This window comes from Mustela nigripes, chromosome 6, assembly GCF_022355385.1.
Source record: "Mustela nigripes isolate SB6536 chromosome 6, MUSNIG.SB6536, whole genome shotgun sequence".
In the NCBI taxonomy this organism is placed as follows: Eukaryota; Metazoa; Chordata; class Mammalia; order Carnivora; family Mustelidae; genus Mustela; species Mustela nigripes.
In genome coordinates this window covers 23760731-23787866 of record NC_081562.1, presented here as the reverse complement: position 1 = coordinate 23787866, position 27136 = coordinate 23760731, and the positions used below count along the sequence as shown (strand labels likewise).

Below are 27136 nucleotides of genomic sequence, written 5' to 3'. Positions count from 1 at the left end.
ATTTAGATAAATTGATATATATCCATGTATTATCCAGCTGTTAAAATCATGTAGTAGAAAATATTAATGACATTGTGGACTTTATAATAATAAAGTATGATCCCAGGTTTTCTGTTTATACTTAATACACACAAACATACATTCACACAGAAAAACATTTAAACAGTAAAACTAAGACTTATTTACAACAAAACTTATGTTAACCAATTTTTTTGTAGGTGGTAGGATTATGGATGTTTTTTTCCTCTTCTTGTGTGTGTGTGTGTGTGTGTGTGTGTGTGTGTGTGTGTGTAAGATTTTATTTATTTATTTGAGAGAGAAAGAGACAGTGATGGAGATAACAAGAGAGAGCAAGAGTGGAAAGGAGAGGAAGAAGCAGGCTCCCTGATAAACAGGGAGCCTTCTGTGGGCCTGGATCCCAGAACTCTGGGATCATGTCCTAAGTGGAAGGCAGACACTTAACGGACTAAGCTACCTAGATACCCCATGTTTTGTTTTGTTTTGTTTTGTTTGCAAACATTTATGAAAACTGTGGGGCCAACAAACTATGACCCAATTGCTGGCCATTACTTTTGTAAATAAAGTTTTATTGGAACACAGCCATGCTCATTTATACTGCTTTCGTAGTACAACACCATAAAATATTTACTGCCTGGCCCTGCAAGAAAAAGTTTGCCAACCCTTGATCTATAGTGAGGGATGCACTTTTCATACTTAGAAACATATATATCTCCACAAGCATATGCACTCTTACATAATAGTATTGTATGAAAAAATGGCATTGCTGCTTACAGGGTTGTTTTATCATAAAGTTCTTCGCAATATATATATATATATATATATATATATATATATTTTTTTTTTTTTTTTTCTTAGAAATGGTTTGAATCTGGAACCAGGTAGGGGCTGGTAATACTAACATGTATTAGTACTTATTTTAAATATAATTTAGTAGACTAATACTTCATTTACCCAGGTCATTGAGTACTCTTTTAATGATACTCTAAAGACTTGATAATTTAATAGGTCAGAAAGTATCCGAGGGATAGAGGGGAGACATTTAAAGAAATTAGTTTGGCTGATTAAGGGTCTTTTACAAAAATATATGTAGAAGATGTTCAAATGGATATATAAACAATGAAGAATGAGCCACAAGCCTGTGAGGGTAGTGGCAACTTCTGCTGTTCACATGGCTCTGTGCAGAGAGTCTGTTTAATCCTTAGAACAACTTTGGGAAATAAGAGCATTTTTTGTTTTGTAGATGAGAACACTGAGACTTGGAGAGTTTAAGTAATTTACCCAAGACCCTACAGAGTTTGGCTGAGACCCTGCTTGAACCCAGGTTATCTGAGAGGAAGATTTATGGTTATTGTTAGCCTTTTTTCTTTTCTTAAAGGGTTGTCATATAGGGACACAGAATATGAAGCAATATGTAGAATTTAGGTTTTGACTTAATCAAGAAATGCATTTTTAATTATTTATAAAGTCTCATTATATGAAGTAGTAAGCTCCTTATTCCTTGCTGTATTCAAGTAGATTCTGGATGACCACCTTCCAGTAGGAATCCTGTGGCTAAGAGATTGAATTCTGTGTACTTAGTGGATCTATGAGATCTCTGTTTTATGGTGATAGTTTTTTTGTTTTTTTTAAGGTTCTGCTTGTGTATTTAATCTAAATTTAGATTATATGAAGGACCATAAGTATATAAACTCTTAATGTGCTACAGAATTTTTTTTAAATTAACGTTTTGCTAGGTTGATAGGTGACTCTATAAACAATCGCAATTCACTAAGGATCTCTGTCCTTTTTTTTTAAGAGAGTGCGCTTACGGGTGGAGGGTGGAGGGAGGGTCCGAGGGAGAGAGAGAACCTCAGGCGGACTTCACAGTCATCATGGAGCCTGACACAGGACTTGACCTCATGACCCTGAGATCATGATCTGAGCTGAAATTAAGAGTTGAACACTTAACGAGCTAAGTCATCCAGGTGCCTTCTATGTCTTTTATATAGTGGTCCCAGTAGTTTATTTTTCCTTGAGTGTAGACCAGAGGAAAGATTTGTCTGTTGGAGTTAATATACTTTTTCTCAATAAAAATGCAAAATATAAGCCAATATTTTCTCTTTGTACTCTAACTGTATCAAAATGAAGAGCCATATATAATACATGACCATAGTAATTATCTTAACATTAAGGTGTCTGGTAACAAATACTCCTTTTGTTTCCTTAGACAAAATTTATTTTGTATTATTCATAAATATTTTTGTTATTGAGGGCTGATATATATTATTTTGAAAATCTTAGAAATAGGTAGTATATGAGTTTTTAAGATATAGAAGCTGTGATTTCTGTGTGGTTTCTAGTGGTATATAGAAGCTTTTGGAGTATGATAGATTAGACAGAGAAAAACAAAAAAAAACCCTTCAGATTTGACTTTTGTTTTGTGTCAGATTTATCTGGAACCTATATATATAGCTACTGTCTGCTTACTGAAGCCTGATTCACTGCTTTATTTGAAACTGTAAACTTAACTCTTTGAAAACCAGTTTCCCACTGCTAGGGATTCTACTATTAATTTCTATACTTATATTGCTGTTTTTGTGCAGGGAAAAATTAGCTTAAATGTAAGATACTTAATCCTCAGCTCAGTAAGTGATAATATCAACACATGTTTGAAAGCAACATTTTAGGAAAAGTAGATAAAATTCATCTAGGTGTAATTCAAGATCTGTTTACTCAAACTGGATCTTTGTTTATTCTGATCCAGCAGAAACTAGGAAGAGAGAATGTTTCTACTATACCCCAAGGGATGCGTGTTTAGAGAAAGGCCAGTATTGCCCTCAGACTGAAGCTTTTGAAAGGATATAGTCTATTCCTACTCTAGAGTGTTGTCAATTCTTTCTTTGTGGTTTAGTTAATTTTTTATAATACTTCAGATGCTAAATTGCCAGTACATCAAATGCTCAGATTCAAAAAATATATCCAAATATATTAAATATGTAGAGAAAATAAATTTGAAATATTGCTTATTTTCTGTCGGTGTTCTCTTATTCATGATTAGGCTGTGATTAGCTACTGGGCCTTTTATTATGGTAGGGTTCCTAACCCTGTAGTCAATCTCAACTTGTTATATTTTTCCTTTACAAAAGGGGAGGTTGAGGTAACTCTATTCCAAGATAATAAAATAATGACAAATGTTTAATTACTAGAATATTGGTATGTATTAGGATCATCTTTTAGTCCATTAAGTGATTTTTATGGTTGTCATAGTTGAAACCTGTTACTCTATAAACCAGAAAGTCCTAAATCCCCTGTGACTAGTGTGGTTGACTGTTGCCATTATTTATATTATATAAAATGTTCTTATGAATGCTTAAAATTGCATAAAATTTATTCTTATCTTTACAGTCTGTTCGGCACCTGAAGTACTCCTTGTTTAAGAAATCACTACTGGGCAGTGTTTCGGATAATGGAATAGTAACTCTCTGGGATGTGAATAGTCAGAGTCCATACCATAACTTTGACAGTACGCATAAAGCTCCAGCTTCAGGCATTTGTTTTTCTCCTGTCAATGAATTGCTATTTGTGACTATAGGTTTGGATAAAAGAATCATTCTTTACGACACTTCAAGTAAGAAGTAAGTGTGACGTGATCATTTCTTAATTTAGTAACAAATAACTATTATCTCATTAGCAGACATTTGTGATTTGCATAGACCTCTGATTAATGTTTGGGAGATCTTAAGTTTGTGTACTTGTTATCTAAAAGGATAGAATTTTCTCTTTTTCTTCCCAAGCAGGAAAAAAATACATGAGATGTGGATATTCTTTAGAGTACATCTGGATGACAAATGTTGAGGATAGCATGTTAATGATTGCACATCTTTATTTTAGCATGAAGGCACAGTATTCTTTTTCAGAAATACAACTAGATATGTGCATTTAAAAACAATGTGACTAATTTGCCTTAAAATTAATTCATTTTCAAGAGCAGGGTTTCTAAACTATTAATATTTTGGGCTGGATAATTCTTGCTTATGGAGGCTATCCTGGGCATTGGAGAATATTTAGCAGCATCCCTGGCCTCTATCCAACAGAGGCCAGTAGCACTCCCAATGTTAGAAAAAGTAGCAAAATTGCCCCCATTTGAGAACCACTGATCTAGAGCTAAAGGGTACACAATCTTCTAAGTATCTGGGTCCATTGTGCCTTCTTATAGGTGTGCTTAATTAGCTATTAAAAAAAAATGGGACAAGAGTGCTATGGGTATATTCAAGACACCTGACAATATCTAAAGATTACATGGAAGAAAATGGTAATGTTTTGACTAGGGAAGGACCTTCTGTCAGTCCTTGTTAATGCTTACTGTTACTTGTTTCATTTTCTTCTTTTAAAAATTCTTTTTATTCTTTCTTTTTGAACTTTACCAAGAACCTTAAGTCAGTAAGCATTTCTCTCTCAGACCGGATAGCTGTGGCAAAGAGCCCAGCTTCAGCAGTTCAGTGTCCATATCTCAGTTATCAGCAGTTCAGTGTCCCTGTATAAGCTTCATGAGGATCAAGCTGCAGGGATTCTGTTAGCTTTTTCTCAAGAAATGCACAGCTGGAAGAGCAGAGTAGCAGCTGCTCCCCTGCGAAAGGTCATAGTCCTCTTGAGACCTGAGCAGGTCAATAAATGGAAGGGGGATAGTTAGGGCCTCCTTAACCCTGAGGCTAGAGCCCTTGTTTGTGGAGTAACACCCAGGAAGTCTGTCATACTCACTGTGGAAGTAGTAATTACTCAAAGAAATAGTTGCTGCTTCTAGACAATGTGGAACATACCAATTGGAAGTGAATAGAAGAAAGAGGATGGAGTGTTCAGCAGTTCGTTTAGATGCTGTTGTATTAGAAATGTCTTAAGTCTAGTTCTGAATTTATGCTTTATACAAATATTTGGGATGCATATTTCAAGTAACTTTGCCAAACTTTGCCAGTAACTTTGGTTTTGGCACATAGCTGTCTATATGTCACATACGCTTCTATACCTGTATAGGCTCACATATCTAGGTATACTTTGTTACCCTTTTCAAAGGCTAGTGAAAACTTTAGTGGCTGACACCCCTCTAACTGCAGTAGACTTCATGCCTGATGGAGCCACTTTGGCTATTGGATCTTCCCGGGGGAAGATATATCAATATGATTTAAGGATGTTGAAATCACCAGTTAAAACCATCAGTGCTCACAAGACATCTGTGCGATGTATAGCATTTCAGTACTCCACTGCTCTTTCTAAGGTAAGGTATTTTCTTTCTTTTCATTGCTTTTGATTTTACTAAATAAGTCCAGTTCAGAATATGGAAATCATATTTTGTCTATTAAATGCAGTGTAGTTTTACTTTTTAATTATTTTTATATGAAAGCATTTTAAATGTCTTTGGTACAAAGCCATTTGATACTTGGTTTTAAAACTATTTTTTTGTACTTAATTCTCATATTTCTCTCTTTAAAAAATACTTTAAAAGGCTTTTTCCTTCAGCAGAAAACTCAGATCCACCAGCAGGCTTAGGATTTGTAAGGGAAATCATATATATTTTTAACCTAACAGGGAATTGATAAAATATTAATGTATAGTATGGAGCACTAGAAACCTGAGCTTTTAAATATTCCATTACATTTCAGTCAAGTTTAAATAAAGGCTGTTCAAATAAGCCCACAGCTGTGAACAAACGAGCCATTAATGTGAGTGCTACCAGTGGAGGAGTTCAGAATTCTGGAATTGTCAGGGAAGCAGCCACCACTCCTATTGGCACGGCTTTACCACAGCCCATGACAACAGCCGGGGGGAAAGGAGCAGTTGCTGTTCAAGACAAAGCAGGTAAATGCTGCTTATGTAGAGTTTGTGTAGTTTCCACCCACCACAACACCGCAAATAGATCATTAGCGCTTTCTTCGAGAACCTAGAACTCAAATTCACTTGTGTATTCAGGTAAAATTATTAGTAGATAGTGCACATGGAAGAAGTGACCATTTTAACTTGAGCTATAAATTTTTTAAAAATTAATGAAAGGTACTTATTCTGTTTAGCTGAATTTTTGTTGTAAGAAATATTATCTTAAAAACAGAATAATGCCAATTCAGAAATTATCCTGAATGTCACTCCAGATTAGATGACTTTCCGTTGTGTCTTCAGATTCAATCAGTAGAGAATATGATTCTGTGGTGCTATCATTTTGATTTGATCTCTGAGTCACAAAAACTATTAATGGCTTCTTTTATTTCATATTCAGAATGTAAAGTAAGTTAATGAAATGAGTATATTTAAGTGCAGAATAGTGCCTGGCACATATTAAGCAGTATATTAGTAGTTTATTAATGAAAAATAAACAAAAGTGTTACAATTTTTAAGTAATTTCTTCTACTCTGATAATCATATTGATGAAATGGTTCTTAAAGAATTCATTTAGACTTTGTGAAGGTGTAATATGATGATAAACTTCCCTGTACTTACTGTAGAGAATACCCTTTTTCTCTAAATTACTGAAAACATTTTTTCTTTTAATTTTAAGAAGTTATGCTATACTGTCAACTTGCAACATATTTTTAAGTCTGTATGGTAGCGGCACCTCAGCGGTTGAGTTGGTTGAGTATCAGACTCTTGGTTTCGACTCAGGCGGTGATCTTGGGGTTGTGAGATCAAGTCCCACTCGTTGGGCTCTATTCTCAGTAAGGAGTCAACTTGCAATTCTTTCTCTCTCTCCCTCTGCCCCTACCCCCACTTGCATGCAGCCTCTCTCTCAAATAAATAATCTTCAAAAAAATTAAAAAAATTTTAAGAAGTCTGTATGATATACCACTGTGTTTCCAAACTAGTCTCATTAGAAATGCACATATCTGTGTCTTTTTAAGGTTTTAGGACAAGTACTTAACTTGGACAAAAATATTTGTTGTACCTTCTCAGCATGAGTTTACGATTTTCAGGTACAGCAAAACTTTAATTTGTTATCCTTGATAGTATGGAATGGTTTCAAAAAATATGTAATAAGTATATATCTTCATTATAAATTTTCTGTTAGTATCTACATTATCCTTACATAAAAGTCATTACATATTATATAGAAAAATAATTAATTCCTAATTTAAGAACTCCCAGAAACAAATATTATTCCTGTATCCTTAGAATAAGAAATTCATTTTGAAATATAACTTGAGTCATGTTCACCAAATTATTGAATTAACTATATTATAAAAATCATCATTTTTAAAGATTATTTTATTACTGTTGCTTCTACTCATAATTTCCAAAATTAAACAAAATTTTCTCTAATTTACTCTGAGCTTTCTGAAGTCTCCTGTTATTCATTTAGTTTTTAATAAGGAAACTCGTGTAACAATGACAGCATTAATTAGGAAATGCAAGAGTTGGGTATGCAGGGTCACTGATTAATGATAACTGTTGGCTGATTAACAAAGTTTCTGACAAAATGAATGTTTGCTCTGTACCCACAGAGTTAGAAACTTTTGTTTATTAATTTTATTTGAAAAATTGCAAACTTATAGGAAAATTTCAAATATAGTACAAAGAATTCCTGAGCTCTAGTATTCCATTTAGCTGATTCAGTGTTTTATAAATTTTGCCATATTTGCTTAATCATTTGCTTTCTCTGTCTCTCTCTCTCTCTCTCTCTCTCACACACACACACACACACACATACACACACACACACACTTTCCCCCTTCTGAAACACTGAGAGTATGTTAAGTGTACATCTTAGGTCCGTGACTTCCTACCAGCATAACTCTGGAGAGTTCTCTTAACTACTCTGATTCTTATTTTCTCTTCCATAGATAATACTTAACTTTTAGGATTATTGTGAAAACCAGAGAAAATGTATCAAAGTGCCTGGCACATGATAGGCAATCAGGAAATTTTGGTTTTGCTGATTTTGTCATCACGGTTATCATCATTTGCTATTACTGTTATTTTAAACTTCCTGTAAAATGAATCTGAAATTGGAAAAAAGTTCACGTTACTTCTATTAAAGGTATCAACCACTGCATCCCCCCCAACAGGGCACAAGGGTTTGCCTTTCTCCGCATGCTCGCCAATACCAGTTGTTTCTTGTGTTGTTGATTTTAGCCTTTCTGACAGGTGTAAGGTAATACCTCATTATGGTTTTGACTTGTATTTCCCTGATGATGAGTGATGTTGATCATCTTTTTGTGTGTCTGTTGGCCATCTGGATCTCTTGTTTGGAGAAATGTCTCTTCATGTCTTTTGCTCATTTTTAAATTAGATTATTTACTTTTTGGCTGTTGAGTTTTATAATTTCTGTATGTATTTTGAATACTAACCCTTTATCAGACATGTCACTTGTAAATATCTTTTCCCATTCTGTAGGTTGCCTTTTAGTTCTGTTGTTCCCTTTGATGTGCAGGAGCTTTTTATTTTGATGCAGTCCCAGTAGTTTATTTTTGCTTTTGTTTCCATTGCCTTAGGAGACCTAAGAAGAACTTTCTATGGCTGATGTCAGAGAGGTTGCTGCTTATGTTCTCCTTTAACACTTTAATGGTTTCAAGATTTTAATGGTGGTCATTTCTCACATTTAAGTCTTTAATCCATTTTGTGTATGGTGTATGAAAGTGGTCTATTTCATTCTTTTGCATGTTCTTATCCACTTTTGTTGAAGAAACTTTTTCCTACTGGATATTCTTTCCTGCTTTGTCAAAGATCAGCTGATCATATGGTTGTGGGTTCTGTTCCGGGTTTTCTGTTCCACTGATCTCTCTGTTTCTGTTTTTGTGCCAGCACCATACTCTCTTGATGAGTACAGCTTTTCTTAACTATAGAGAACAAACTATAGTTACCAGAGGGGAGATAGTGGGGGAGAGAGGGTGAAACAGGTGATAGGGATAAAGGAGTGCACTTGTTGTGATGAGCACCTGGTGTTGCATGGAAATGTTGAATTACTATATTGTACCCCTGAAATTATTACATGGTATGTTAACCAACTGGAATTTAAATAAAAACTTAAAATAGAGAACTTCTGCAGACTTATTGCTAATGCTCATTTTTGGTAGGAAAACACTCGTTTAAGAAGTAAAAAAATGTCTTTAGCGCTACTTCAAATGATACCAAACTTCTTTCTTAAAGTTCCAGAGGCTAAAGTTACATATTCATACATGTTTAAAGACCTAGAAGGAGATAAAATTTCTCCTTTATAACAGTTTAACTCTTGATGTAAACACTTCAGTGACAATGATGTACAAATGTTCAGTAATATTTTAACATTTTATCAGCTGTTACTAGAAAAGTTTATTTTATTTGCCAGTTTGGGACATTTTTGGGTATGCTGGCTGTTCTTTGTTTTTATCCCAGCTTTTCACTTTTCATTTGGGACCAAGAAGGCAAATAAAGCGCTATTTTAAATGTAGTACAGGGGAGACCTAGGTGGTACAGTCAGTTGAGCATCTGACAGCTCAGGTTGTGATCTCAAGGTTGCGCATTCCTGAATTCAAGCTCCAGCCCAGGCGGGAATCAGCTTAAGACACTCTCCTTCTCTTTCTGCCCCCTCCATAAGCCTTTTAAAAAAATGTAACACAGTAACATGCTACCAATTAAAGTACCAGACTTTCATCACAGCTCTTAAATCAGTAGAACTCATTCTTCAACCCAAAAATGACCAAGAAGCTACTGAGCCCACAGAGTTCCTCTTACAAATGCCTTGCACCATATACTGGCAGGGAAAATAAACTGCTGCACACTTCTTCAGTGTTGTCTACTATGCTATTTATGACTTTAGTGTTCTGGTTTCTTTTGAAACTCTTAGAAAACTATCCTGAGGCTAGTAAAGTCATCTGAAGTCGATAATACTGAGAGCAGGGTTAAGCTTCCACAGTTAGTGAAGGAAGAGGCAGAAGAGGGAGAAAGGAGATCCATTTACTGCAGTTGTGGAAAGGAACTAACATTACTTGAATCTTGCTCTATGGTAGGCATCGTGCTCTATGCCTTACAGACTTTTTTAATCATTTGTAGATGCACATAAAAGGAGCCCGTTACAACAGAAGTTGGTTGTGTTCAGTATTTAAGAGGGTAGCAAAGTATATAAATCATTCTGGGAGAATTTCACCAAAATGGCTAAAATAAGGTGTTATCACTTAAATAAGTAGGTTATTTGCTTTTGAGAAGCCCTTCGTTCCATGCAAATCATGGTTAACTGAGCTGTTGTTAACGTTTTCTTTTCCTGGTGCTTACAGATGTAGTATTACCAATATATGCATAATACATTAATTTTTAGAATCTAGCTTCTGTGGTACATTTATTCAGATGTAGTAACAGTTATTTTTATATCTAATTTTCCTATAAGGTTTGCCTCGAAGCATAAACACTGATATTATATCTAAGGAAACGGACAGTGGGAAAAATCAGGATTTCTTCAGCTTTGATGATACCAGAAAAAGTAGTTTAGGTGACATGTTCTCACCTATCAGAGATGGTAAGTCTGTTCAGATCAGAGGATCATGTTCTTTTGCTGGCAGTCATTACATTTTTATTCTAGCTAAAAGATGTGGGTAATAGCTTCAGTCTGACTGTGTTCATGACAGTTGCTAATTTTCTCAGTCCCTGGGGTGGTATCTTTTCCTTTGCCCTGATATTTCAGATGTTACCATTCTGAAGTATATGCTTGTCATTTTCACATGGGAACTATGCAAATAGCTCTCAAGTTAGCATTTTAATTTCCACAGAAGTTTCTTAAAGGAAGTTTTGCCTCCATAGGCAGTTTTTTCATTATATCTACTTCTAAATAAATCTTCTCAAAATCTTTGATATTTTTGATAGGCAAAAAAATATCTTTCTAACCTAAAAAATTTTAGATTATTAATATCTAATTGGTATATTTATTCATTGTTTTCATGGAGAAATATGGCTGGGTGATAGATTGCCTCATCTTTTACACTATGTGAAAATCACACATACACACACACACACACACACCCCATTGCTGGGAGATATTGCTACTAAAAAGAAAATAAAAAAAACTTTACCATTTTGATAAATAGAAACATTATATATCATTGTTCATACTATATGAACTAGGCACATTGGTTGGCTGTGTTTTTTTGATACTGATACTCATACTGTTTCATTAATTGGGTAGTCTCACTGCTAACAGCAGTATTATTAACAATATGGGTAAATTTCTAGAGCATCATTTGGCAGGTTAAACATTCACACTCTTTGTCCTGTTAATTCTATTTCTATAAATTTACCTAATAACTTGTTTAGAGAATCTCACAAAGATTTGTATGTACTGTTTTTATTTTTTTTAATAATAGCAGAACTCTGGAGCATATTTAAATGTCAACAGTAGCAGAATGTTTAAATTGTTACATCATGATCTTAAAAATTTCATTTTTTACTTCAAATTGTCTGTTTTTCCAAACTTTCTACAATTAATTTCATAATCAGAAAGAAAACGTACACATGTGATGGCACAGCATTATTTAGTGTATTCTGCCATACCGTGGCCTGAAAATGACTACTCTAATTGCCAGGTCAGATTTTCCCATCTTCTACCTAATGAAAGAGGAAGGATTCCTTTCTTTCAGGACGAAGAGGGTCAGACTACATAGTTAAAGAATAAAGAGAGGAAAGATGTGGGCAAAAGAGGGAAAGGTGGCTTGAGCTGGAGTTGAGAAAGGTTTTGAGGTTAGTAACCATCTGGAAGCTTTGGCTTATGATAACCCCTGGGGTAACTTTTGAATTGAAGAATGTAGGGAAGGGATTTTTTTGAAAGGGTTTTGAGTTATAAATGAAATTCTCTTTAATGGTTTTTAAAAGAAATGAATAAAGGATAGAAATTCCTCTTTACTTTTTTAGAAATATGATTAGAATTTGAACTATATGCCCTTCATTTATTAGCATTTCATAGTATTAATGAAAGAACATGTGTACTAAATATAGTACCGGTTTTCACTGTCAAGAGATTTATATTTTGATTTCAAGAATGTGACTCTCCTTAGGTAAAAGGCTGAATCTGTGCTTCAGTTTCATCTTTTAAATAATACTTCTGCTAGAAAACTAATAACTTCTTAAAGTGTATGCATATTGTATAGTTACTAGGTATATATACACACATGCAGGTAGATGGATGGGTGATACTCCTCCCACTGTGATAATCGTGTATGGTAATTTATTGGCCATTTGACTTTTTTTATGACTTGTGCCCATTTTTCTATTAATTTGCTAAAATGGAGTTAGGCCATTTTTGGTTTTTAATTGCAAATGAAAAGTATTATACTATTGGAATGTTCTTATACATATTCTGCCATTAAAATGAATACTAATAAAATTTATTTTTTTAATATCATTGTGATGCTCCCAAACTATTTTGACATTGTTTCAATTGATCCTCAAAACAATCTTGTGAGATGGTCAGGACATTTTTCCCATTATATAGATGCAGAAGCTGAAGTTTAATTGTATTAAAAACTTGTTGTCTAAGGTCATAGAACTATTAAGTGGTATAGGCAGACTTGGATTATAGATTTCTGGAGCCTACTGCAATGCCTTTCTAGTATACCTTGCTGTCTCATTAAATGACCCTATACCATAGAATTACTCTTCATATTTGTTGCTATCTGTGCATGAAGTGAAAAGAATAAAAAGGGAAGTTTATAGAGTCCCAGCTGTTACTTCACTCAGATTTTCCTTCTTAAAAAAGAACTCTTTGGGGAATGAATAGGAAGCTTAAGTTGCTATGGCTTATTTTTCACAATTTTAAAAATTTGGTTTTCTAATTTTATTATAGATGCTGTGGTTAACAAGGGAGGTGATGAATCCATAGGCAAAGATGGTAAGACCTGTTAAGAAGTATTTTTATTAAAATGAAAAGGGATATTGTGTTATCTATTGATATGTAACAAATTACCCCAACATCTTTTTAAAAGATTTGTTTGTTTGAGAGAGAAAGAGGGAAAGAGACTCTCAAGCAGACTCCGCACTGAGCACAGAACTGGACACAGGGCTTGATCTTATGACGCTGAAATCATGATGACCTGAGCCAAAACCAAGGGTTAGATGCTTAATGGAATGTACCTCCCAGGTACCCCCAACATTTCAAAACTTAGAAGAACATTTATCATTTCATAACTGTGGGTTAAGAATCTGAGCATGGTTTAGCTGGGTGCCCTTGGCTTCAGGTCTCTCTTGATGCTTTAATCGGGATTTAACAAGACTGCAGTCATACTAAGGCTTGACTGGACGGGGATCTACTTCAAGCCATTCATGTGGCCCTTGGTAGAAGATACCAGTCCCTTGTCCTGTGGGCCTCTCTGCAGGGCAACTAACAACATGGCAGCTGGCTTCCCTCAGAGTTGGTGAACAAGATAGTCAGAGATGGCATCAGAATGGAAGCCACTGCATGTTTGTAACCTAATCTTGGAAGTGACATCCCACCACTTTTGCCATATTCTCTTTGTTGGAAGCAAGTGACTAGGTCCTGCCCACATTCAAAGGGAGAGACTTACCCGAGGGCATGGGTCCATGATAGAAGGCAGGGATCATTCAGAGCCATCTTAGAGGCTGACTACCAAGATATATTACAGATACATACCAAATTTATGATTTTTCAGTTATCAAAAACTAATAATATTGACTAAAACATTCATTGGGCTTTGCAATTTTCTTTTTTTTTTTTTTTAAAGATTTTATTTATTTATTTGACAGAGAGAGAGAGATCACAAGCCGGCAGAGAGGCAGGCAGAGAGAGAGGGGGATGCGGACTCCCCACTGGGCAGAGAGCCCGATGTGGGGCTTGATCCCAGGACCCTGAGATCATGACCTGAGCCGAAGGCAGTGGCTTAACCCACTGAGCCACCCAGGCGCCCCAATTTTCAAAGTAGTTTTACATATAATATCACTTTTTAGTCTCACCTCTCAGGGAGATGGATATCATTATTCACATTTACTGATCGGGAAACAGAGTTTTGCAATTTTTGCCCAAGATTTTGTATACGTCAAGTAAGGGGTAGAGCTGACAAAGGAACCTGCCTTCTGAATCCAAATCACACATCGTTCTACCATATTAACTTGTCTGTCGTGTTAAGTGCTTTTTTTAAATATCCAAGATTAAGGAAAATCATATGCAAATAGTGTTTTTCTCCTCTTTTTCAGGCCTTGAGTTTCTACCACAATTGAATTCAGTCCTTCCTCCAAGAAAAAATCCAGTAGCTTCAAGCACTTCAGTATTACATTCTAGTCCTCTTAATGTCTTTATGGGATCTCCAGGGAAAGAAGAAAATGAAAATCATGATCTGACAGCTGAATCTAAGAAAATATATCTGGGAAAACAGGAACATAAGGACTCCCTCAAACAGGTATCTGCCTAAAAATGATACTGAGCTCAGTATGCGTTTGTCAGTAGCAGGCACATAATGAAGCTCATCACGAAGTAGAAAGCAGGCGGCTGCCAGGGGATATGTCCTAATTATCAACAGTGCTGTGCACTTACCAGGTAGAAAATATTCTTAAATCTTGATGTCACATGTTAAAAACTAAAGGATATTTTTGAAATCTGTCTTTGGAAATGTTGGAGGTAACAGCAGATGTAAACTTATGCTGTTTTTTCTAGGATAAAGATACTTGACTAGCTTATACCTGAACCTTTTAGAATTTATTTCCATTGCAGCAGAAATCACCAAGTTGGTGGTCAAGTCATTTACCCTAAGTCTTAGAGCTAATTGATGGTGCTAAGAATGTAATGCATCCTCATTATCTTCTGCTATTAATACGGTATCCAAAATAGAAGTTAATTTGCTATATAAAGGCGTAAAGTGATCAGATATTGCCAACAAGGTCGAGTGTGTCACATTTTCATATTGATTTTTTTAGAATGATGTTGAAAAGATATTTAGGAAGTACAAAAATGTCTTCTGACATATTTTTCAAATAGTTTTGGCTAGTTACCACCTGAGAGTTTGGGGATTATTTTTATTTTATTTTTTTTGGCCTGTGATTACCATTTTCAGTGACACTCAATAGCAGCTGCTTATTAGTAAATGAGCTTTTCCTCATTGTGTTATCATTGAAATTACTTTTTGATTAGTAAAATTGATTTATTTTGCCACTAGTTCTAGCAATTTTTTTTCTTTCTATATCCCTTCTTATTCTTAAATTTTCTGATCCTAACTACTGGAAAAAAGAAAAGTAGGTACAAATTACATATATAAAACCAGAATTGATATATTGTTTATTTTAAATGTGAAGTTTGCAAAGTTGATTTCTGGTGCTGAAACTGGAAATCTGAATACCTCTCCATCATCTCACCAAACAAGAAGTCCTGAGAAGTTTGAAAAGCCAGAGAAAGAAATTGAAGCTCAGTTCATATACGAACCCCCCCTCATTGGATCCTCAACTCCAAGTAAGTACATAAAACTTCCTGATATTTGAAAGTGTTAAGTCGAAAACTCCCACAATTTAACTTGAAAAAGATAAATAAATAGAATAACCATAGGCTAAGAAAATTAAGAGTTGAAACTTTACAATGCTTGTCTACTCTGACTCTTACTAGAGGACAATGAGATAAATGTGAATGGTTAAACTCAGTGACACTGATTTGGTATTCTTTTGGTGTGAATTTTATTTTCAATGCAATATGTAAGGGTCTTGATCTGATATGCACAGATAGGAATATAATGTAGGACCCTTGGAAAATGTGTCATTAACTACCTGAAATTGTTTTTTTTTTCCTCCTCCATTCAGAAGTCCTATGTAGAGTTCATGCCACAGATCCTAAAAACTTGAGATCACATTTAATGGGATATGGGTTCAGTTTTACAAGTTACATATAGAAAACAACTCTTTGTTTAGAAACAACTCCTTTATATAGATATTTATATTTCTCTGAATATATTGTATTAGTGTAAACTCTGGGGCTTTGCTTGTAATGGTACTGTACTCCTATATTCTTTCTGTTTATTTGTTATAGTCTTGGTTTATCTAGTTTGTAGGATGGCATGTCACATTCATCTTTTATAAGAAGAAATAGTTCCAAGATTCTTCAAGATTAATCCCTCTGTCATATGTTATTATATTAGACAGTTGGCAGTTTATGTATATAGATAAATGACTATTAGAAATAATGTCATAGAAAGTTTTTTTTTAAGATTTGTATTCCAGACAGTGAGTTTTTCCTAAATGTCACAGGAACCCTGTCCTTAACCAGTTTTTCGAGTCTCCTCATGCCAGATCTTATTTACAAATGTTTGATGTCTCTTAGTCTAAGCTGACTATTGTTTTCTCCGTTTTTAATTTTAGATCCAAAGATAGCATCCTCTGTCACTGCTGGAGTTGCCAGTTCACTATCAGAAAAAATAGCTGATACCATAGGAAATAATCGGCCAAATGCACCACTGACATCTGTTCAAATCCGTTTTATTCAGAACATGATACAGGAGACATTGGATGACTTTAGGTAGTAATTGAGAAATTGCTCTTTCTATCTAGACCAGTTTTTTATTGGGTGTGAAACCGGAACCATAAGTAATATTGGAGATGACTACTTTTGCCTAGGTTTTGAGGTCCATAAAAACAATAGAAAACATGATGAGTTTTGTTGATCTTGCTGTATTGAATTTATTGAATACCAGCCAGGAAAACGCACATTTCCCGAGGGCAGTTATCAGATAACTTGGGAGGGCAGTCTAGCAGGAAGGCTGCTGTCATGATTTTTTTTTTTTAATCATCAAAATTTGGACAGATTTTGGTAAAGGTCCAATGGTATTCTCACATGAAGTATTTGTAGATCACCTGTTAAGTATGCTATGCATAATAATGTAATAGAGAAATAATTTTTTAAAGGAATTCTGGATATTTTCAAACAGAATGCATCAGAATGTAATAGTGAATTAAAAGGGGTTTTTTTGCCTGGGTCTATCCTTGTTTCCTCATCCTTTGAATTTAGAACACTGTAAGAATGTGTTTGACATTGTTGCTTCCTTTTACCTATCATCTCAATATATATTGGAAGCTATTTTCAATTATTAGAATCTTTTGTGGATGTTTTCTTCCCTTTCCGACCTGTAGTTACTTAATATTCTAGCTATGATTTAGAATATCCTGAGCAAGACTGCTGGAGAAGATGTACAAGTTTTTGTTGGTCCAGGTCTTATATATTTCTAAAGATTTATTTACAGAGAGAGCATGAATGGGAGGGGTAGAGGGAGAGAGAATCTCAAGCAGAGTCCCTGCTAAGTGGGGTTCAATTTCATGACCTTGAGATGAAGACCTGAACCGAGATCAAGAGTCAGACACTGACCAACTGTGCCACCAGGTGCCCCAGTGCATGTTTCTTTTTAATGTTAAAAGTGCTCTGAGGGGCGCCTGGATGGTGCAGTCGGTTGAGCATCTGTCTTCTGGTAGGTCATGATTCCAGGGTCCTGGGATCAAGCCCTGTCTCCCTGTGCCTGCCACTCCCCTTGCTTATTTACGTACTTTCTCTCTTTCTCAAATAAATAAATGAAATCTTCAAAAAAAAAAAAAAAACTGATTTGGGGGCACCTGGGTGGTATAGTTGGTTGAGCACCCGACTCTTGATCTCAGCTCACAGTTCTTGGTCTCAGAGTCATGAGTTCAAGCCCCACATTGGGCTGCATCCTGGAAGTGGAGCATACTTTAAAAAAATAAAAAAGTGTTTTGAAATAAATATTTGTAAATGTTAGCAAATATATATTTTTTTAAATTATCATTTTTGGTCACTTTTTACATTTATAACATGCCCAGTATATGTGCTGGTTACTAAGGATACAAATATGAATGATCTGTCCACAAAGGCCTTCTAGTTGAATTGGGGGAGGTACGATGTGTCCTGTTATGATGTATGTTTCTTTAATGTGGATTAGTTCTTTGTGATTGATAAATAGGACAGTGATGACAACATGATGAGGGAATTTTGTTAGTTCCTGTAACAGCTGGCAAGACAAAATATATGAACATAACTGAAGGCAGCAAACCACCTATAAGTACCCATTTCTTTCTCTTTCCTTCCTCTTCACCTGGTTTTGCTTTGTGCTCTGTGTTTGGAAGGACTTATTTGTGATTATTCCCCATCTTTGGTATTTTATCCTTGCCTCCATCCTTCACACCCCCAATCCTTTCTTCACTTTTCTTACCCTTTTTATCAAGTGACCATCATGTTATAAAGGTAAAAATCATTGACTATTCACTATTTAACTATGCTCGTATTTTTTTACTCGGGTTTAATTGTTTTTTGTTAATGCTGTGGTTACGAAATTGCATACATTTTGAGTAGTCTGCCCTAATCCTTTTTCTTTAAGTCCTGTTATCTTCTTTCTTTGGTTTTCTTTTCTTTTCTTTTTATTGTTTTAGTTTTATTATGGTGAGAACACTTACAATGAGATCTAGCCTCTTAATAAATTTTAACTGTACAATACAGTATTGCTAACCATAGGCACAGTGTTGTTGTACAGCAGATCTCTGCAAGTTATTCATTTTGTTTAACTGAAATTTTGTGTTTGTCACTCGGCAACTCCCTATTTCGTGTACTCCCCAGCCTGATACCTACGATTCTGTTCTTTGCTTCCATGAGTTTGACTGTTTTAGATATCTCATAAAAGTGGAATCATGCAGTACTTGTCCTTCCGTAACTGGCTTATTTCACTTAGCATAACGTCTTCCAGGTTCGTCCATGTGGTTGTAGTGCAAGATTTCCTTTTTTTTTTTTTTTTAAAGATTTTATTTATTTATTTGACAGATAGATCACAAGGAGGCAGAGAGAGAGAAGAGGAAGCAGTCCCCCTGCTAAGCAGAGAGCCCAATGTGGAGCTCGATCCCAGGACCCTGGGATCATGACCTGAGCCAAAGGCAGAGGCTTCAACCCACTGAGCCACCCAAGTGCCCTCCTTTTTTATGACTAAATAATATTCCATCACTCACACACACACACACACACACACACACACTGTTTTAAAAAATGTGGTCATGTTATTTTCAAGAATATGAAGTTTTTCAGGAATGTATATATGTGGCAAAACAGCAGAATTGTCTGGGGACAGCGGACTTCAATATAATATGAGTAAAGCAGTGGTGGAAAGGGAGAAAGCTCTTATGCTGGGCAGACTGAGAAAGATAGCACTGCTCTGCCTTTAGCTTTCAGCACACCTTGTATGCCTGCACCTGGGGAGAGGCGGTGAGTAGGGGCCTCTCAACTCTTCTGCCCCTCCAGTAACATTGGCAGCCTCTGCTTGGGACTCAGTGAGGACCCAGAATGGCTCAGAGGATTTCTATAAATTTGCCTGCTCTGACGTCAGCCTTCAGTAAGTCATGAAAAGCTATAGCTTACAGTGGAAGGACATAGGGATTATTGAGGGCTCCATTAGCTATGGAGGCTGCCTTCTCCACGAGAGTCTGGAGTGCTTCAGATGGGGTACTCTTAGTTGTCCTGTGCTCTCTCTTCACATGCCCTGTGCCTCTCTGCCTTAGGGTGTCTCTCAGTCCTCTTTCCCTGTCCCTAGTGATTTCCGTAAGCACTCAGTGAAGGCCTGTGGCAAATAGTTGGTGGGTGAATGGAGACTTTCTTTGTGGCTAGGGCTCCTTGGGTCCAGTACAACTTGGCCTTCAAAAATCTATAAAAATTTCAGTTAGGGGCGCCTGGGTGGCTCAGTGGGTTAAGCCGCTGCCTTCGGCTCAGGTCATGATCTCAGGGTCCTGGGATCGAGTCCCGCATCAGGCTCTCTGCTCAGCAGGGGCCCTGCTTCCCTTCCTTCTCTCTCTGCCTGCCTCTCTGCCTACTGTGATCTCTCTGTGTCAAATAAATAAATAAAATCTTTAAAAAAAAAAAAAAATTCAGTTAGTTCTCCTTACCTATCAACAGCAGCTGTGTCATCCCCCACCCCCGCCCACTTTCTACCCTCCCATCCCCCCTCCGCTCTGTTGAAGATGAAAACAATCTTGGGTCTCTTCTCCTAGGAGGGACTCATCATTTTCTGAATTTTCATTCATTTAGGTTTCTTTGCACTCTCAAGTTAAATATACAAATGTATGATTTTGTAGGTTATCTGGCTTGTCCTCACTATTAGAGTTGGAGAGATTATATACTAAGCAGAAATTTGTGGATCTGTTTTTATTGTCTTTCAAGAAGATTTAAGTTTCTTCTGGCAAGCAGATCACTTTGTTCCTGTACTTGCTGGCTTTCAGGTTTTCTTATGGCTAGTTTATATCTAGCTAGAATAAAGATTCCTAGGGTTTATTTAGTTTCTGCCCTTCCTAGGATATCAGCTCAATGTGTGGAGTATTCACCAGACCTTTTTACCTCAGTGGGTCCTGAACTTTAACCTCCATTTCCCCAGCATCACAAGGCTGCCAGAATCTTTCTGGCATCTAGCTACAACTTCATGTTTAATTTTCTGCCATCTAACCCAGTACAGGCATTGCTTAGGAGTCAACAGATAATGCAAGGGGGAAATTGTACAGTTTTAGGTTTACTTTTCTCCAGGTACCTTCTTGGCACATTGAAGCTTTGGATGCTTTAGCTGTTCCAAACCATAGCACTCCCCAACCTGATGAGACTCTCTCAAGCTCCAGGCCACTTTCAGCCCAGCCTCTGTTCCCCACACTTGTCTAATCAGCACATCCCCCAGAGGGAAAAGCAGAGGTAAATGTGGGGCTTACCTAGTAGACTTCCCTTCTTTGAGACCATAGCCTCTCAAATCCTGACCACCTTAGTGGTTCTCTGATGCTTTGTTAGTTTTGTTTTATTTCTGTTTTTTTCAGATTTATTTATTAGAGAGAGAAAGAGCATGAGTGGTGGTGAAAGGCAGAAGGAGAGGGAGAAGCAGACTCCTAATCAGTGGGGAGCTGACTTATGGCTCCATTCCAGGACCCTAAGATCGTGACCTGAGCTGAAGGCAGCCCCTTAACTAACTGAGCCACTCAGACACCCCCAGTTTGTTTAAGTACAGATTTTGTCATAATCGAAAGCAGAAGAGAATTAAAAAAAAACAAAACAAAACAACAACAACAAAAAACCTCTTATAGTTGTAACAGAAAATGTACTTAGGAATAAATCTGACCAAAGATGGTAAAGATCTTTGTGGAAAAACACTTAAAAATTTATTGGAAAGCATTAACACTTAAATGGGAAGATATGAAGATGTCGGTTCTTTTAAATTGGTCTATAGATTGAGTGCAATTTCAATCAAATTCCAGCTGTGTTTTTTGGAAGATGGTGATAGGATAACCTCAAAATTTATGTGGAAGAAGAAAAGACCCAGGAATAACCAAGACACTCTATAGAGAAGAACTAAGTTGAAGCTGATTTATTTGTCAGATGGCTAAGCTTAATTATTAAGCTATAATATAAATGCTACAAAATAGTGTAGCATTAGCTACAGATTGACCAAAGGAATCCAATAGACCAGAGAAAAACCTGGGCATATATAGAAATGTGATATATGACGGAGGAAAAGCATAGATCCCTATTCCCTGCTATTAAAAAAAATCAATTCTACCCAGCATAAAAGTTTAAAGGGTAAAATTTTAGGCATGATAGGAGAATTATGACTTCAAGGGGGAAGTTATCAAAACATAAGAGAATACACTACCTATAAAAATAGATTGGCAAATTTGATTATAATATTAGGTCAGTAATTAGAGAATGTTGACAAGGACTGCTCATCATAAGATACCATTAACAAAGTGAAAGGACAAAAATCTGTCTGTAGTACTCCAACAAAGGATCCAACAGAGAATCAGATGATGTAAAGAACTCTTAGAAATAAATAAGAAAAAAAGACAGTCAAGGGATGCCTGGGGGGCTCAGTCACTTAAGTGTCTGCCTTCAGCTCAGGTCATGATCCCAGGATCCTGGGATCGGGTCCTGCATCAGGCTCCCTGCTCAGTGGGGAGTCTGCTTGTCCCTCTCTGCCTTCCCCTGCTTGTGCTCTCTTTCTCTCTCTCTCTCAAAGTCTTAAAAAAAAAGACATTCAATAGAAAACAAGGTTAAAAAGCATGGACAGGCATTTCACAGAAGAGGAATCATCTACAAACATAAGGAAAGATGTTCAATCCTGTGGTTAATCAGAGAACTGAAAATGCAACAGGATACCATATCATACTCATTAGATGGGAAAGTGTGAGAAGTCTGGCAAGACCCAAGTCTTGGTGTGGTTACAGACCAAACAGCAGGTATTGTTACACTGATGATAAGCATGTCCACTGATACTACCACTTCAGCAAATAATTTTTGTATTATTTTGTAAAACTAAATAAGTATACATCTGGATCATACCTTTAACTCAGCATATCTACTCTTGGATCTATCTTCTATAGTCATGGGCATATGTAGGTTGGGAAATATATATGTGATTGTTTATAACAATGTTGTAATAGTAAAATCTTGAAAACAATCTGTCAGTTGAAAGGAGAATTTGTACACCGATACAAATCAGTGACTTAAAGATATATAGAATATGAATGTTGAAAACAGGATATTGGGTTATTTTTTTAAGTGTACACTACTCAGTACTACATAGAATGTGGTATTTTTATAATGCTCAAAACCAAGCACAGCAGAAATAGATTGACTACAACTTCAGTGTTAGACGGGTTTTTTTTTTTTTTTTTAAACATTTCTTTGCTTAAACAAAATTCAACAGAGTAGTGACTTCTTTCTTGGGCTTCTCCTAAGTGATGGAATCAGAGAGGAACACATAGGAAGCTTCTATGATTTTGGTAGTGTTCTAGCTCGTAAGTTGTGTGGTAGGTGACTGAATGATCCTTTTTATTTCCTAATTTTCATGTATTTTGTAGGCATGAATGAATTGCATTTTATAGTGTAACCTTTATTATAAGCACCCAAATAACTCTTTTCATTCTCCTAGAAGTTATTTTTTTAATAGCTAAAACATTGATAATAGTCAAAATGTTGTGACCTAGTAAATTATATTTATTTCATTGTAATATGAACCCGTGTCTTGTCTTAATGATAATTTCTGTATTAAGGGATGTGTAGTACGAGAGTTCTGGAGGTATGTGTACAGCCAGGGTTCATATACTAGCTCTACCATTTATTGGTTGTCTGATTGGATAAGTTTTAACTGCTCTGTGGCTCAGTTCCCTCATTGGTAAAATGGGGTAATAATTGCACCTGATGGTAAAGATTAAATGAGTTCTACCATTCGAAGTACAAGAAACAGTGCCTACAACATAGTAAATAAATTCTAAGTGCATTGGTATTTTTATTATTATTGTTTTTTTTTTAATTTTTTATTTTTTATAAACATATATTTTTATCCCCAGGGGTACAGGTCTGTGAATCACCAGGTTTACACACTTCACAGCACTCACCAAATCACATACCCTCCCCAATGTCCATAATCCCACCCCCTTCTCCGAAACCCCCTCCCCCCGGCAACCCTCAGTTTGTTTTGTGAGATTAAGAGTCACTTATGGTTTGTCTCCCTCCCAATCCCATCTTGTTTCATTTATTCTTCTTCTACCCACTTAAGCCTCCATGTTGCATCACCACTTCCTCATATCAGGGAGATCATATGATAGTTGTCTTTCTCTGCTTGACTTATTTCGCTAAGCATGATACGCTCTAGTTCCATCCATGTTGTCGCAAATGTCAAGATTTCATTTCTTTTGATGGCTGCATAGTATTCCATTGTGTATATATACCACATCTTCTTGATCCATTCATCTGTTGATGGACATCTAGGTTCTTTCCATAGTTTGGCTATTGTGGACATTGCTGCTATAAACATTCGGGTGCATGTGTCCCTTTGGATCACTACATTTGTATCTTTAGGGTAAATACCCAATAGTGCAATTGCTGGGTCATAGGGCAGTTCTATTTTCAACATTTTGAGGAACCTCCATGCTGTTTTCCAGAGTGGCTGCACCAGCTTGCATTCCCACCAACAGTGTAGGAGGGTTCCCCTTTCTCCGCATCCTCGCCAGCATCTGTCATTTCCTGACTTGTTGATTTTAGCCATTCTGACTGGTGTGAGGTGATATCTCATTGTGGTTTTGATTTGTATTTCCCTGATGCCGAGTGATATGGAGCACTTTTTCATGCACGGTGGATGGGGCTTTTCTTGGGAGGGAGGGAGAGAAACCTTGAGATCTGTCCCCAGTGATTCTATGACCTTTTCTGGCCCTGTCCTGCCTGTCAGTGATGCAGGGTGTCCTCTGTCCGCCTGGCGGGAGCCCATAACCCCATGTGCCCTGGAGAACACCCGTGGCCTGTTGTCACCCCCTTCTCAGGAACACAGGAGCTCCTGGGGTCTCCAGACGGGAGAAGAGTGCTGGTCCCTCCTGGGGCCAGTTGCTCACGGCCTGGGCACACGCGCAGTGCACTGGTTATTATTACTATTCTTATTACTAACATCCAATAATTTGAAACAATGGGAAGTTTAACAGTTTCTTGAATGGTCTAGAATTGGCAAAACCTTTATAATTCTAACAAGTATTTTATATTCTTCCCTAGAGAAGCATGCCATAGAGACATTGTGAATTTGCAAGTGGAGATGATTAAACAGTTTCACATGCAATTGGTAGGTATGACATATTTTATTTTAAATGAGTGTTGAATTGTGGATCTAAAAATAAAGAGTGATATATTTTTACTTTATTATATCTAGTTGCTAGAATAAATTAAACAGAGTTTTAGAAATTCAGTAAGTAAAATAGTCACCCTTCTTTTTAACCTATAGTTAAGGCTACTTTTACACAGCTTTTATTTATTTGTTTATTTAAATAAGTAAGCTAAAAGCTTCCCATATGTGCAAATCTAAGCCTTTCAAATATATAACTTTCACCAGTGATCTTTCATTTATATTAACAAAGTAGTGAGGATGGTTAAGTAAAAGAAATACCATTCAGCTAGTTAATTGGACATGACAGAAATGATAGCTGAAAGTATGTAAAACAGCTTGCCAAATAAATGTGAAATACCAGTGATTTAAAAAGCATTTTTTTTTCTTTTCTAGAATGAAATGCACTCTTTGCTGGAAAGATATTCAGTGAATGAAGGTTTAGTGGCTGAAATTGAAAGACTACGAGAAGAAAACAAAAGACTGCGGGCCCACTTTTGAAATTTCAGTGAATACCTTAATGTTTTATAATTTGGGAAGCTTCTGGTGGCAGAACTGTATGGAATCAGTATTGTTTTCATCGTCTCTGGGAAAAAAGTTTTTTTCAAGTAAAATGGTGATAGGATTTTATACCAACCACTATTTCACCTTCTCTGTCAAAGATATTTATATTTTTATATTAAAAACTGTACAACATGTCATCTGCCTAACAGGAAAGTCAACAGGATCTTTAATTTCTGAAAGCTTTAGCTATACACTAAGTGCCCTTTTCCGTAAGAAATGAAAATTGTGCGAAAAAAATAGGTTATGTATGTTTTTTAATCACCTTTTTTAGCAGATAATATTTTTTATTGACAATTGCCTTCCAAATTTTTTTGGATGTTTGAGGATTAAAGAGTTTGATACGCCTTCTATTTTTATGGTGAAAGCAATTTTTAAATGGCAGTTGGTGTTTCTAAGCAATTGACTAGTAAAACACAAGGTTGGTTAGTAATTATTTTGTTAACTTGATAAAGTCAAGTATGACTATTATTTATTACTTGTACATTTCATAAGGGAATTTTGGATTGCACAGATTATTATATATCTATTGCATTTATATGTTTTGTACTTCTCACAAATCTCTACTCCTGTTTGGTATTTTTTTAGCTAATTTCACTTTACCTATGAAAACGTTTAGAGGTTTATAAGACTTGACTAAAACTGCATATCTGCTGATTATCTTATGAATTAATAACATGCAAAGTTATTTTGTAAAGTTTTAATCAACATGATTCAACTTATAATCAGTGAAAATGTTATATTAGATGCTAAGTATTCAGTATTAGTCCCATTTTTTCCCTTCCAAATGAGAAGTGTGAATTATTTTGTTTTGTGGTTTATATCATTAACTTTCTCTAATTCTGTGTGTGCTGTGTGTAATGTTTTTATGTTACTGACCTTACTATGAAATTTAGAAAGGTTAACTGTCAAAAGAATTCACAGCTCTCTGGTACCCGCTATGATATACAGTCCTGGTGATACAAGATTAGGAGGGCTACTGGCTTCTTTACCTTCTTGTAGTCTCTTGTCCCAAAGATTTAAACTATATACCCTATATACAGCACTCCTACCCAGTTTGACTTCTGAGGTAAAAATATATACTAAAATAAAAAGGAAATCTAGCTAGCTTACTAACTTTATGATTTTCCAAAGTGGTAGAAGTTTTAAGGATATATTTAATAAGTGTAAACGTCCTAATAATTACTTCAGGAAATAAAAACAAATATTACTTTTTCCCAGTGTGGCTCAGAGAATATGTTTGTGTTGAAAACGTGTAAATGAGTGCTGAAGTTATCTTTTTTCCTGACAGATTATTGGAAGCATTATGATTTGTAACAAGTTGCCTTATATATCATTATCAAACAGGTTTAGAAAACATAAAAGTGTGTTCTGCCTACAGGCTGTATTTAAGTCCATTAATATTTCCTATTGCCTTTTTCCGTAACTGCACATGATGTGTATTAAAAGAGGTAGGATAAATAAAACAATTTTAGTAATCGTATGCATATAGATGAAACATTTTGTCATGGAATTTAAAAGTTAAGTACAAAAAATAAAATGTTTATATGGTAAAAATGAGATGCCTGAATTGAACTTTTGCCTATGGCCAAAATGGAATAAGAGAGATTGGATTTACCTATTTGAAAGTCTAAAAATGCAAAATATGAGACAGTTTTCAAATATCAGGTATTAGGCAAAACAGGGCAGTGTCCCCTGAGCGAGGGAAACAAATGAGACCCAAGAAACCCAATGAACCTTTAAGTACAGGAAATAAAACTATACCAAAATACGTAATAATCAAATTCATTAAAACTGGTTTCAAAGGAAAACTCTTAAAAGCAGCTAAATTTAAAAGACAGAAGAACAAAGACAAGACTGTCAGAGACAGTGGAGTAACATCTTTAAAGTACTGGAAGAAAAATACTGAACTTTGAATTCTGTATCCAGCGAAGATATCTTTCAAAAATGAAAATGAAGTAAAAACTTTTCAGACCTTGAAAGGCTGA

The 27136-nt window shown here is 35.8% G+C and overlaps 1 protein-coding gene across 3 annotated transcripts in view; it reads left to right on the top strand.

Moving 5' to 3' along the window:
- The window catches only part of NEDD1 (NEDD1 gamma-tubulin ring complex targeting factor), a 50051-nt gene extending 23343 nt beyond the window's left edge, over window positions 1-26708 (top strand). For 2 of the 3 annotated variants that reach the window (XM_059402306.1, XM_059402307.1), the window contains 10 exons: window positions 3406-3635; window positions 5068-5269; window positions 5655-5850; window positions 10340-10468; window positions 12785-12829; window positions 14149-14351; window positions 15241-15394; window positions 16291-16447; window positions 24482-24548; window positions 24984-26708. In XM_059402306.1, the coding sequence (XP_059258289.1) occupies window positions 3406-3635; window positions 5068-5269; window positions 5655-5850; window positions 10340-10468; window positions 12785-12829; window positions 14149-14351; window positions 15241-15394; window positions 16291-16447; window positions 24482-24548; window positions 24984-25088 (1488 nt within the window). In that variant the 3' untranslated portion in view covers window positions 25089-26708. The remainder of the gene's footprint in view (window positions 1-3405; window positions 3636-5067; window positions 5270-5654; window positions 5851-10339; window positions 10469-12784; window positions 12830-14148; window positions 14352-15240; window positions 15395-16290; window positions 16448-24481; window positions 24549-24983) is intronic. The other variant, XM_059402308.1, reaches the window with a different exon arrangement.
- The last annotated feature ends 428 nt before the right edge of the window (window positions 26709-27136 follow it).